Source organism: Silurus aristotelis, assembly GCF_946808225.1.
Source record: "Silurus aristotelis genome assembly, chromosome: 17".
NCBI lineage: Eukaryota > Metazoa > Chordata > Actinopteri > Siluriformes > Siluridae > Silurus > Silurus aristotelis.
Genome location: NC_139590.1, coordinates 822,834 through 837,537, shown reverse-complemented (window position 1 = coordinate 837,537; position 14,704 = coordinate 822,834). Strand labels below are relative to the sequence as shown.

Here is a 14,704-nt window from a genome sequence, read left to right as displayed (position 1 = left end):
ATCTTGCTTCACACAGTCGGAGAGTTCAGGTGCGTTTTTTGCAAAATCCAAACAGGCTTCCATAGGAATAGTGCTGGATGTGACACACATTTTCCATTTTGCCATAATGGAGGCCACTGTGTTCTTGGGAATTTTCAGTGCAGCAGCAGTTTTTTGTAGCCTTCCCCAGATCTGTGCACTAATCCTGTCTCTAAACTCTGCAGGCAGTTCCTTTGACCTTATGGCTCTGATCTGCCTTGTGAGGCCTTAGATGGAGAGATGTGCATCTTTCCAAATCATAATCAAACAATGAACCTTTTCACTGGTAGGCTTCAGTAAAGGTGTAAAAACATCTCTGGAATGATGTTGCGAAAGGTTGCGAAAATACTTAATGCAGCACGCATTTCTGTGTGACCATTTTTATTAAAAATATAAAATAAATAAACCTAAAGAGGTAAAATATATAAACTCCACCGCAAAATAATTTTTATTTACTAAGCATTTGTTTTACTTTTTCAAATCAGCACCAAAATTCATCATAATGCACACATCCGGCAATTAAAACCGTCCGTGTGGAAACATAGCAAAGGTTGCGTTTGGTGTCCTGATGATTTACGTCATTTAAAACACCATAATTTCTTTAAAACATTTAAAAAAATATTTAGTCTTCATGCTCTATGTTGAGTTTGGGTTCACTAATAATAAACATACATTTGCATAAAGCAATATTTATACATATTAATTAGAGAATGAAAAACTATAAAAGTATTAATTTAAGGTACATTTAGAACAGAATAAAATGTGCGATTAAGTTGCGACTATCCAAGTCAAGTCAAGTCAAGTTTATTTGTATTGCGCTTTTCACAACAGACAAGCAGCTTTACACAAATCAACAGTGAAGGTGAAGGTGTGTGTTTATCTCTGATGAGCACCGTGGAGACTGTGGCAAGGAAAAACTCCCCTAGATGTAATGAGGAAGAAACCTTGAGAGGAACCAGACTCAAAAGCAGAACCTCATCCTCATTTGGGTGACATCAAGAGTTTGATCATAAATCTTTCAACAATACAGAACACTGGAGAGTGAGAACTAACATGAGCACTGGAGTATAAGATTATAAGTGATGTTCTTTCTGCAGTTTTATACAGTCTTTATGGTCAGTAGCTCCTAGTTTTATAAGCTCAGCATTTGTGATCATCACAGATCCAGCATCAGCTTCTCCATGCCAGAGCCTTTAAACACTCCAGGAAGTCCAATGTCAAACTCCACACATGTAGCGGGATCCAGTTGGCACTGGTACGTCTCTAGATGGTTCGTGATGTTTGCGAGTTCGGCATCTACTTCTTCAAAGGTCTGTAATCATCACGAGGTGGAAGGTGACTGGAGCTGGAGGAACCTCAGGAAGCCTCGGGATGGAGAGAGAAAAAGAAGCAGTGGAGAGGAATTAGCGTAGCTGCTGTTCATGATATTAACAGCACAAGTTGATAATGTGCATGTGATCAGATGTTCTGGAGCACAAGGTTATGATGTGATGTGTGTTATGTGTAGAACTCCCTAAAAACATACGTCTTTAATCTGCACTTAAACTGGGAGAGTGTATCTGAACCCCGAACACTGTCAGGAAGACTATTCCAGAGTTTAGGAGCTAAATGTGAAAATGCTCTACCACCTTTAGTGGACTTTGCTCTTCTAGGAACTACTAGAAGCCCAGAGTTTTGAGATCTCAGGGAGCGTGGCGGATTGTAGCGTGTTAGAAGACTGGAGATACATGGAGATAAACCATTTAGTGTTTTGTAGGTAAGTAGCAGTAGTTTGTAGTGGATTTGAATCTTAACAGGAAGCCAATGTAGGGACGATAAGATTGGGGTTATGTGATCATATTTTCTTGACCTTGTGAGACTCTGACTGCTGCATTCTGGACTAACTGAAGCTTGTTTATTAATGATGCAGGACCTCCACCTAGTAATGCATTACAACAGTCCAGTCTGGAGGTCATAAACGCATGGACGAGCTTCTCTGCATCAGATATAGACAACATGTTTCTTAACTTAGAAATATTTCTAAGGTGGAAGAAGCTGTTTTTGTAACTTGGTTGATATGATATTTGAAGGACAAGTTGCTCTAAAATAACTCCCAGGTCTTTTACTGTTGAACTAGTAGTTACAGAACATCCGTCTAAATGCAGGTTGAGATGCTGGAGCTTCTGTGTACGGGTTTTTGGGCCGATGAGCAAAATCTCCGTCTTATCAGAATTTAAAAGTAGAAATTTATGAGTCATCCAGTCTTTTATTTCTTTAACACACTCAGTTATGCACAAGTTAACTCATGACATTCATGCCATTAATCGCGTCAGCTCTGAAAAGTTTTGGCACCCTGGGTAAAGCTATGGACATAAATGTCAATAAATTAAGATTGTCTTTACAAAGGGTGCCAATACTTTTGCAACTGATCCTATAAAGCCTAAGGAACATTTCTAGACACATTGTTTTATTTAATCCTACGCTTATTATATTTTGTAAATCTAAATGGTGATTATTTATTGATGAATTTGTATCTTAGGTATTAATTAAACCCTTTATATTTATTTATTTATTTTAAAAAGTCATTTCTAAATATCATATTTAATTCAGTTTAATTACAGTTTATTTGTTTAGCGCTTTATCAATGAATATTGTCTCAAAGCAGCTTTAATTTGAGAATAGACAGATAGATGCAGTTCTGAAACTATTTCCTGTCACAGAGGAAGTACTCTATCAATCTCTGCTACCACATGATATAACCCTGAACATGGATCAGGATTGGGAGAAGATGTTCCTGGGGCCATGAGGTGAATAAATCCCAGCACATCTCCTCACCGTCCTCCATGCTGCTCTCCGTCTGACCACAGGTCCACATCGTGTTGCTAGGCAACATGGTTACACTGTAAAAAACAACATGGCTTCTGTAGAGCGGAGAAGGTGGCCAAGAGGAACCGAAAGGGAACGATGGGTTTTTATTATCAGACCTTCAGCCACTAGATTCCTCCGAACATATTTTCTTGATTAGACTTTTGATGCTTTCAATTTGATCAACCACATGAACCCTCTTCATCTTCACAACCCTGAGTGTTTTATTCCTCATCTTCCTCAGCAGCATTTCAGACATCACCATACTTTATTGACTTGTATTTTTTTATCCATTTCTTTTTTACATTGACAGCATCAAGACAAAGCAGACATGGACATTTACACTTCATCTGTTTTGGACCATATTAACACGTGCATTGACAATGTCACTACCGTCAAACACGTGAAATGCTTTCCTAACCAGAAGCCGTGGATGAACTCTGAAGTCTCCTGTTGAAAGCAAGAGATGCTGCCTTTAAATCTGGCAGTGCAGAAGACTACAACAGAGCCAGGACCAACCTGAAAAGAGGCATCAGGAAAGCAAAATTCACATTCAAACTCCACATAGAAGAGCACTTCCACAACTCTGACTCCAGACGCATGTGGAAAGGCATCCAGTCCATCACAGACTACAAACCTACAGCTCAACCAACCAGCAGTGCCTTCCAACCGGACGAGCTCAATCACTTTTTTGCTCGTTTTGATCAAAGCACAGGACATTTTACAACAACCACGGACTCTTCTACTGCTTACAGCCCACTTTCACTCTCAACAACGGACGTCTATTCAGTGTTCAGCAGAGTAGATGCACGCTAAGCAGCTGGCCCGGATGGCATACAGGGACGTGTTCTCAGAGCATGCGCTGGACAACTGGCACAGGTTTTCACTGACATTTTTAACCTGTCACTGGCCCAAGCCACGGTTCCTACATGCATGAAGACCACTACCATCATACCAGTGCCTTTAGCTCTGTGTTCAATAAAGTCCTCCCCACTGTACTGATCACTAAGCTCAGTGAACTGGGTATCTGCACCTCCACTTGCAGATGGATCCTGGACTTTCTCACCAACAGACCTCAATCTGTCAGGTTGGGAAACCAGTTATCCTCAACCCTCATTCTGAACACTGGCATACCGCAGGGTTGTGTTCTGAGCCCACTGCTCTACTCCCTGTTCACCCACGATTGTGCTCCTCTGTATAACGCCAACATCTTCATCAAGTATGCAGATGACACCACCGTGGTCGGCCAGATCGAAAACAACGACGAATCGGCCTACAGGGAAGAGATCCGTAATCTGGCAGCATGGTGTGCCACCAACAACCTGACCCTCAACGCCACAAAGACCAAAGAGCTCATTGTGGACTTCCGGAAATCCAACAGCGGGAGACATCTACCAGTCAACATCAATGGAACCGAGGTAGAGCGAGTCTCCAGCTTTAAGTTCCTGGGAGTTCACATCTCTGAGGATCTGTCCTGGCAGCAGAACACGTCAGCTCTGGTTAAAAAAGCACAACAGCGCCTGTACTTCTTGAGAAGTCTCAAGAAATCTCATCTGTCCCCGGGGATTTTAACGAGCTTCTACCGCTGCATCATTGAGAGCATCCTGACCAACTCCATCACCGTATGGTACGGAGGCTCCACTGTGTGTGAACGTAAAGCACTGCAAAGGGTGGTCAAAACCGCCATCACTGGCACCCAACTAACTGCCATTGAACACCTTCACCAAGGCAGATGTCTGCGCAGAGCTCACAACATCATCAAGGACTCTTCACATCCCAGTCATAAACTGTTTAACCTCCTTCCATCAAGAAGGAGATACAGGAACTTACGCACCAGAACCAGCAGGATCAGGGACAGCTTTTTTCCATCCACCATCACCTTCACCATCACACTACTGAACTCTACACTACACTGTTAGATCACTACAAAACAAACACAAACAAAACACTATATATAACCTCTGTATAATACATGTACATACTACATAGTATATCTTTTTCACTCCTCAGTACATCTGCACTTTTTATATCTTTATGTATCTTTATATCATTACTGTACATTCTGCCCAACATTTCACATTCATTTGTGTATATAATGTATGTGTATTTATATTTATATATATTTTTTTATATATAGTAGACTGTTTATTCAGCTTGCTACTTCTTAATGCCATAATCTTGTGATCTTGTAACCTTTCATTTCTGCACATTTCTTCTTAATCACTGTACACCTTTATATTTATTCACTGTATATACTTTCATATATACCACTTGCTGTAAATATGCTAGATGTTTATCTGCACTTTTGCACGACTGCTACATTTTGCACTTTTGGTAGATGCCAAACTGCATTTCGTTGCTGTGTACCTGTACAATGCAATGACAATAAAGTATCTATCTATCTATCTATCTATCTATCTATCTATCTATCTATCTATCTATCTATCTATCTATCTATCTATCTATCTATCTATCTATCTATCTATCTATCTATCTATCTATCCATCCATCCATTAACATTAACTGTTTGAATAAGCATCACATTACAGACGAGTTCCCCACATCGAGATCATCATATCTGCATCCGTGGGAATCAGAAAGACAAAACCGTAACTTCTTTGTCTGAGGTTCAGCTAAAAAACAGGAGGTTGCGAGTTTAAACCCCACTGAGGTGCTGAGCTGGAGTTCTGCTGACTGTCACATCATGGTATAGCAGAAACACTATGAATAAGTCAAGGTTCCTGTAAAGTTCCTCCTTCGATTGGCTTCAGGAAGACCTTGGTGCTACATGTGCTTCTTGTATGTCAGATAACAGACTGCACTGAAGGTCATCAAAACGTTTCCAACATTCTCAGGGTTGTTTACAGCAGCAGGTCCATTCTTCTCAGTTTGGAGATGTTTTTCTAATATTTGTACTGTCCTTTTTCAATTAAATCAAAAACAGAAGTAAAATAAAAATTCTTCATTATGTCTCAAATTTGGAGGAAAATTTTAAAGTTTCAGGTTTGTTTCTCTTCTTTTCATCATTGTTTTTTGTGATTTTTACTCCAAATAGATACGAAACGCTTCCGATTCACAGCGTTGTCTAAATCTTCAGCTGTTACTTCCATAATTTAATTATTAAATAAAAATAATTTATTTATCACTTTTTGCTCTAGTGGTCTTTTCCATCACCACCAGGGGGCGCCCGATGGCTGCGTAAAAAAAGTTATTGAACCAAGGTAAATTTGAAAGTATTGTAAAATTCATGGCGCCCCCTGGAGGTCTGAAGGTCCTGGGAGACTCATCAGAGCATGAAGTTATTACCTGCAGTCTGAAAGCCACTGGAGGGTTTTAAAGTTTTACAGTTTGTAAAGAAGATGAAGGGTGTAGATGAATACAAATACACACATTAATCTGTTTCTGTAATGTAAAGACAAAAAAAGACAATTATTTAGTATTAGCAATTATTGCATTGTTGATATACATGTATATACATGACTCCTAACCCAGTCTAACCCCAACTATAAACAATAAACCAGTCTAAACCTAACCTTAACCCAATCTAAACTCTAACCCTAACCTAGTCTAAATCCACCTTCAGCCCAATCTAACTAACCCTCACCTTAACCCAATCTAAACCAGCCTAAACCCAACCCTAAACTCTAACCCTATTTAATTTAACCCTATATTCTAATACTGCCCAGTCTAATCCCAGTCTAACCTTAATCCATCCATTAGCCCTAATGCAGTCTACATCCAACCATAAACCATAACCCTATCCCAGTCTAAACCCAGTCTTTACCACAGAGCTACTCCTTCCCACCTGAGAGTGAATGTCAATCAATCATAATCCACCAGTAAAACACAGTGACTGTTTGTGTAGAACATCTCTGTCTCCTGAAGGGCTGATGGTCTGGTGGTCAGTCACAGCCTCTTAGCTTCCTCTTGACCTCTCTCAAGCAACGTGGCCTCCTGGAATGTAATTATGGTGTGGTTTATTTTCGAGCAGCAGCAGCAGCAGGTCTGAGAATAGACTCGGACTGTAAGAGGCTGCAGAGTGACTCATATCAGTGTGTCCTGTCTCTCATGGTATCAGTCGAGGCTCCTCGGAGAGATAAGAATGGATCTGTTGGCCTTCAATAGCGTCAGGGTCTGCAGGGTTTTGGAAGACTGAAGTTGAACCAGTCATCACTGAAGAACATGGCAATGAGACAATATCTGAGAGTGTGGACACAAAAAATAGAGGCAGCTGCAAATAGTGATGTTTTGTCCTGTCCTCTGAACACTGTGGGCTGTGAGGTGGGATTACACAGGGCGCTGGTTAATCTCAGAGCAACACACACACACACACACACACACACACACACACACACACACACACACACACACACACACACACACACACACACACACACACATATACACTATGAATGAAAGAGTCATGTTTGAACATGAAGATCCAGTCTAAATTCAAAACACCAAAACCCAGACAGTCTAAACCCAAACCTATATTATAGCCCAGTCTAAACAGTCCAAAACCAGCTGAGATGCAACCTAAACCCAGCCCAGACCTAGTTGATTAGATGATTTAACTCAAAAACTGATGATTCCTCTTCTTTCAGCTACTCCCATTAGGGTGGGATTAGCTCCCATAACTGTCCTCTACATACTCTTTCAAACCATCTACCTGCATGTCTTCCCTCACCACATCCATAAACCTCCTCCTTGTTCTTCTTCTTTTCCTCCTTCCTGGTGTCTCCATCCTCAGCATTCTCCTACTGATATAACCCATGTTCCTCCTCTGTACATGTCCAAACCATCTCAATCTCACCTCCCTCTCCTTGTCTCCAAAACGTCCTACATGCTCTGTCCCTCTAATAAACTCATTTCTAATCCTGTCCATCGTCGTCACTCCCAACGAACATCTCAACATCTTCAGCTCTGCTACCTCCAGCTCCACCTCCTGTCTTTTACTCAATACCACTGTCTCTAATCCATACAACATCTCAGGTCTCACCACAGTCCTATAAACTTTCCCTTTCACTCTCACAGATACTCTTCTATCACAAATCACTCCTGCTATCACTCTTCTTCACCCACTCCACCCTGCCTGCACTCTTTTCTTCACTTCTCTAACACACTCTCTCAGATACTCTTCTAGTCACCTCTTCTCTCAGCCTGGCTTTTACTACTCTTTCCCAGTGGTGTGACTTCATGGTGTGACTGATCAACTTAATTCCCCTGTAGTTACTGCAGATCTGCACATCTCCCTTATTCTTAAAGATCAGTACCAGCACACTCCTTCTCCATTCCTCAGGCATCTTCTCACCTTCCAACATCTTGAACAATCTGGTTAAAAACTCCTAAACATCTCCATGCTTCTACCGGTATGTCATCAGGTCAAAATCCTCCCTCCATCTTCTCAACACACTCTCCTCACTAGTCAACACATTTCCATCTCCATCCTTTATTGCTCTAACTTGCAGTACATCCTTCCCAGCTCGGTTCCTCTGCCTGGACAATCGCTATAAATCCTTTTCTCCCTCCTCAGTGTCCAACTTCTCCTACAGCTCCTCATATGCCTTTTCCTTGGCTTTCACCACATCCCTCTTCACCTGCTGCTGCATCTCCTTGTTCTTCTGCCTACTTTTCTCATCACTCTGTCGATCCCAATTCTGTTTCTCCAGCCTCTTTCTCCTTCTGCTCTCCTGCACTTCCTCATTCCACCACCACGTCTCTTTGTCTTCATTTCTATTTACAGATGTTACACCAAGAACCTTTCTATCTGTCTCCCTCATCACTCCTGCAGTAGTTCCCCAATCATCCAGCATCTCTTCACCACCACCGAGCTCCTGTCTGACCTCTTCCCTGAACCTCACACTACACTCTTCCTCCTTCAGTTTCCACCATCTTATTCTTCTTTCAGTCCTCACTCTCCTCCTCTTCTTCTTCACCTCCAAAACCATCCTACAGACCACCATCCGATGCTGTCTAGCTACACTGTCCCCCGCCAACACCTTACAGTCTCCAATCTCCTTCAGGTTGCATCTCCTACATAGAAGATAATCCACCTGTGTGCACCTTCCTCCACTCTTATACGTCACCCTATGATCCTCCTTCTTCTTAAAATACGTGTTCACCACTGCCATTTCCATCCTTTTAGCAAAATCTACCACCATCTGCCCTTCCACATTCCTCTCCTTAAAACCATACCTACCATCACCTCCTCATCACCTCTGTTCCCTTCACCTACATGTCCATTAAAGTCTGCCCCAATCACCAATCGTTCTTTCCTAGGTACACCATCTACCACTTCATCTAATTCACTCCAGAATCTTTCCTTCTCCTCCATCTCACAGCCAACTTGTGGAGCAGAAGCACTGATGACATTTATCATCACGCCTTCAACTTCCAGCTTCACGTTCATCACCCTATCAGAAACTCTCTTCACCTCCACTACACTCTTACTGTACTCTTCCTTCAGAATCACCCCTACACCATTTCTCTTTCCATCCACACCATGATAGAACAGTTTAAACACCTCCAATGTTCCTGGCCTTACTCCCTTTCCACTTGGTCTCCTGAACACCGCCACCCAGAAAGGTAAAACACACACACACACACACACACACACACACACACACACACACACACACACACACATACATACATTTATCAGGGCTTGGGACCGGCATTAAGACTGCACTGACTTGTGCAACACTAAAGGCTCTCTCTCTCTCTTTCTCTCTCTCTCTCTCTCTCTCTCTCTCTCTCTCTCTCTCTCTCTCTCTCTTTCTCTCCCTCTCTCTCTCTCTCTCTCTCTCTCTCTCTCTCTCTCTCTCTCTCTCTCTCTCTCTCTCTCTCTCTTCTCTCTCTCTCTCTTTCTCTCTCTCTCTCTCTCTCTCTCTCTCTCTCTCTCTCTCTCTCTCTCTCTTTCTCTCTCTCTCTCTCTCTCTCTCTCTCTCTCTCTCTCTCTCTCTCTCTCTCTCTCTCTCTTTCTTTCTCTCTCTCTCTCTCTCTGTCCCAGTATGAAGAGTCTGGATGAGTGTTTAGGAGTCTCGCCCACCCCTTTAACGATCCCAATCTACACACACACACACACACACACACACACACACACACACACACACACACACACACACACACACACACACACACACACATACTCCCTTATTCATCCACATTGCTGTGTGAAAATGCTCTGGTGTGGACTGTTCTCTGCTCTGTGCTTCAGCAGCATTCCTCTTTGGGCTTTTCCTTCCACCAGCATGAAGATCACTCAGGGTGAGTCCAACTAGATTCTTACTCCTGCAGAACCACACAGAACCTCACATAACTTTACAGAACCACACAGAACCTAACAAAACCTTACAATATCATATAGAACTTTACAGAACCTCACAGAACTTTACTGAACCTCATGTCGCCATACAGAACCTCACAGAATCATACAGAACATTACAGAAGCTTAAAGAACCTTACATAACCCTTTAAAGCCAATATCATATGGAATCTTAGAAAATCTTACAGAACCACAGAACCATACAGAACATCCAATAACCATAGAGAAACTTCACAGATTCGTATAGAACCTTACAGAACTTTATGGAACCTCACAAAACCTCACAGAACCATATAGAACCTCCCAGGTTCCTACAGAACATTACAGAACATCACAGAAGCTTTGTACTCTCATCTCTCAGTTTTTGAATCTGTGAGTTTGGTGTGTTGAGTTTCCTCGTGGATTTTTGCTGTACAGGATTAAACACTTCACTGCTTCATGAGAGTCATTAATATTAATATATTAACATTTTATTTTATTTTCAGTTAATAGAATTTTAATATTTGGTGTTGTTTATGGTTCAGTCCATGTTTTTGTGGCTAAAACTAATTTTCTTGTATTTTATTTTAAATGTGTTTAATCTTTTAGTCCAAGTGAAACATCGAATTCTGTTCATTCTTTGAAAAAAATAAACGAGTTAAAAAACATAACGAAATACAAGGAAATAAAAACATCAACCTGAAAATTGTCAAAACGCTCATTTCTTTAAAAAACTTACCGTAATTTCCGGACTATAAGCCGCTTTTTTCCGACGCCTTTGAACCCCACGGCTTAAACAATGAAGCGGCTAATATATGGGTTTTTCCTGGGTTTTTCCCGGTTTCACAAACTTCTAGCCAAAAAAACAAATCATTCATCACACTGAAAACAACCGGGCATGAAAACACACTTCACCTGTGTTCTGAGCTGCATGGCATCGGGAGAAAAGATTCAACGATGGTGATTTTTAAACTCACGACGATGCCAGAAGAAAAACTGACAGTGAACAATGACTTTCTTGGTAGCTACTGTTTAGATACAAGCCGTGTAACAGACACTGTCTTTCATTAAAGCCTGTGTAAAGTTCATTAATTTCAGTGTAGACATGCGGCTTATAGACAGGTGCGGCGTATTCATGTTCAAAATAAACATCTTTGTACAATTCAGAGGGTGTGGCTTATATATGGGTGCGTTTAATAGTCCGGAAATTACGGTAATCATGATGTTTTTCAAAAGCTGATTTAAGAACGTTCAAGAAGAAACTCTTACCTGAATTCATGACCGAAAAAAGATTGTTAATTAATTGAAGATTTTGAGCAAGAAACAAAAATAAAGAAAGAGAAAGAAAAGAAACATTGAGACTGAAATCAGTGAACTTGATTAATCAGTGGGGTGAAGATAAAGTGAAGGAATCTCTCTGGTTCACTTCCGGATCCAGTATCAGGTCGTGTAGACCTTCAGTGATGTTCTACCTGAATCAATCCACCTTTACATTATAACGCAGTATAATAAAGAAGTGCAGTAGATCAGAGCTGCATCACACACAGGATCTCATACAGTCACACTGAACATCACAAACACAACAAACACAATCAACACAATTCAACACGTCTCCTTTCACTGGAGCCACAACAGCACCTCCACATCATCTCCAGCAGAAGCACCGATATTCACCTCATCACACACACACACAAACACACACACACACACACACACACACACACACACACACACACACACACACACACCTCCACATACATCATCGCCAGCAGAAGCACCGATATTCACCTCCTCACACACACACACACACACACACACACCTCCACATACATCATCTCCAGCAGGAGCACCGGTATTTACCTCCTCACACACACACGTTCATACACACACACACACACACACACACACACACACACACACACACACACACACACACACACACACACACACACACACGTTCATACACACACACACACACACACACACACACACACACACACACCTTCACATACATCATCTCCAGCAGAAGCACCGATATTCACCTCCTCACACACACACACACACACACACACACACACACACACACACACACCTCCACATACATTATCTCCAGCAGGAGCACCGGTATTCACCTCCTCACACACACACGTTCATACACACACACACACACACACACCTCCACATACATCATCTCCAGCAAAAGCACCGATATTCACCTCCTCACACACACACACACACACACACACACACACACACACACACACACACACACACACCTCCACATACATCATCTCCAGCAAAAGCACCGATATTCACCTCCTCACACACACACACACACACACACACACACACACACCTCCACATACATCATCTCCAGCAAAAGCACCGATCTTCACCTCCTCACACACACACACACACACACACACACACACACACACACCTCCACATACATCATCTCCAGCAAAAGCACCGATATTCACCTCCTCACACACACACACACACACACACACACACACACACACACACACACACACACACACACACACACCTCCACATACATTATCTCCAGCAAAAGCACCGATCTTCACCTCCTCACACACACACACACACACACACACACACACACACACACACACACACACACACACACCTCCACATACATCATCTCCAGCAAAAGCACCGATATTCACCTCCTCACACACACACACACACACACACACACACACACACACACCTCCACATACATTATCTCCAGCAGGAGCACCGGTATTCACCTCCTCACACACACACGTTCATACACACACACACACACACACACACACACACACACCTCCACATACATCATCTCCAGCAAAAGCACCGATCTTCACCTCCTCACACACACACACACACACACACACACACACACACACCTCCACATACATCATCTCCAGCAAAAGCACCGATCTTCACCTCCTCACACACACACACACACACACACACACACACAAACACACACACACACACACACACACACACACACCTCCACATACATCATCTCCAGCAAAAGCACCGATATTCACCTCCTCACACACACACACACACACACACACACACACACACACACACTTCCTCACATCACCCCGGGGTTCCTGTGTTTTGTTCATTAGGGTTTTCCTGGGGATTTACAATGAAGGCAAATTGTGTGTTTTTCGGCAAATTCTACAGGAAAGAAAACACAAAAGTATAAACGGGTGATGAAAAAGCGTAACAACTGTTTTGAACTCACGACGTCCAGCTTTTCTTGTAAATGTGCTTGTAAGTGTGTCTGTGATTAAATCGGTTTTAAAGAACAGATTTTAAATCCACATGAATTTATTGAAGATTGTTCAGTTTGCTACAAATGCAGTTTGTGAGCTATGACTAGTGACTCTCTCTGACCATCCAATCAAAGGAGGTGAAAATGCAGATGGTTTTGGACGCCTGCTAGATGAAATCTGACTGGACAGAAACTCTAATGTAAAGATGACACTTGGATGTTCTGCTCCTTACAGCAGCACAAAAGTCAAATGCTACAGTATGAAATGAAGAAAATGGACTATTGGGAATAATTGAATACATATTCATGTAGAAATCCATGACCCTCTACTGACTAGATCATATTATTCGTTCACTTCAGTCCCACCCATAAAAACGTGATTGATTTGGGAGCATAAATCCAGTTAATGAGGATATAATGATTGATGATGATTTTTAACCATAAACAAGACGTCCATTGAAGACATTTAAAATTTGAGTTTATTCAGTTAATTGACAAAATAGAGGGAATTGAATCTCTGCTGTGGGCATCTCTGTGGCTGTCAGTGATCACAAACCAATCTCCAGAAACTGACCTGCACTGATGTATCTTTCTGAAAGAATCACTGATAAAATCAGAAACCACACATCAAGAATCTAATGATTTGAGTCACTGGTATGAAAGCCTCTTGACTTGACTTGACTTGACTTGACTGGGACTCCAAAATTCACCAAATGTCTCTATTCCTGGTCAGGGAGCTGTCCATCCAAATCTCACTAGCCTATCAGAGTAAAGAGATAATTACCCCCTAGCCCCCCATTCTCTCATGCCAGATGTTTTATTAGAGGTGAGCCAGAGGTGACGGTGATCCCCTGAGACATAAACTATGATGAAGGAACCCTGAAAAGAACCAGGAACTCAAAAGCATCATCCACAGCACCAGTGTTTTACGTCTCTGAACTTGTCCCCGTTCTCCAGTTCTGCCCCTGCAGCTTCCGGACTCGGGACAGCCGGCTGTGTGTCCACTCTTCTGGACCGAGTTTGAAGGTCACTGCTACCGGTTCTTCCCCCAGAACCGAACCTGGGCCGAGTCAGACCTGTACTGTGCAGAGTTTTCTAATGGACACCGATCAGGAAAACTCACCTCCATACACAGGTAAAACACACACACACACACACACACACACACACACACACACACACACACACACACACACACGGTGGTCAGGATCAGACATAGTATTTCAGTTTCAATGTTAAGG

General features: G+C 42.1%; 1 protein-coding gene across 1 annotated transcript in view; it reads left to right on the top strand.

The window, feature by feature from the left end:
• Nucleotides 1–9,905: 9,905 nt before the first annotated feature.
• Nucleotides 9,906–14,704, top strand: part of clec19a (C-type lectin domain containing 19A) — a 6,252-nt gene continuing 1,453 nt past the window's right edge. The window contains exons 1-2 of the mRNA XM_083566767.1: nt 9,906–10,128; nt 14,421–14,598. Coding sequence (XP_083422893.1) covers nt 10,041–10,128; nt 14,421–14,598 — 266 coding nt within the window. The 5' untranslated portion in view covers nt 9,906–10,040. The remainder of the gene's footprint in view (nt 10,129–14,420; nt 14,599–14,704) is intronic.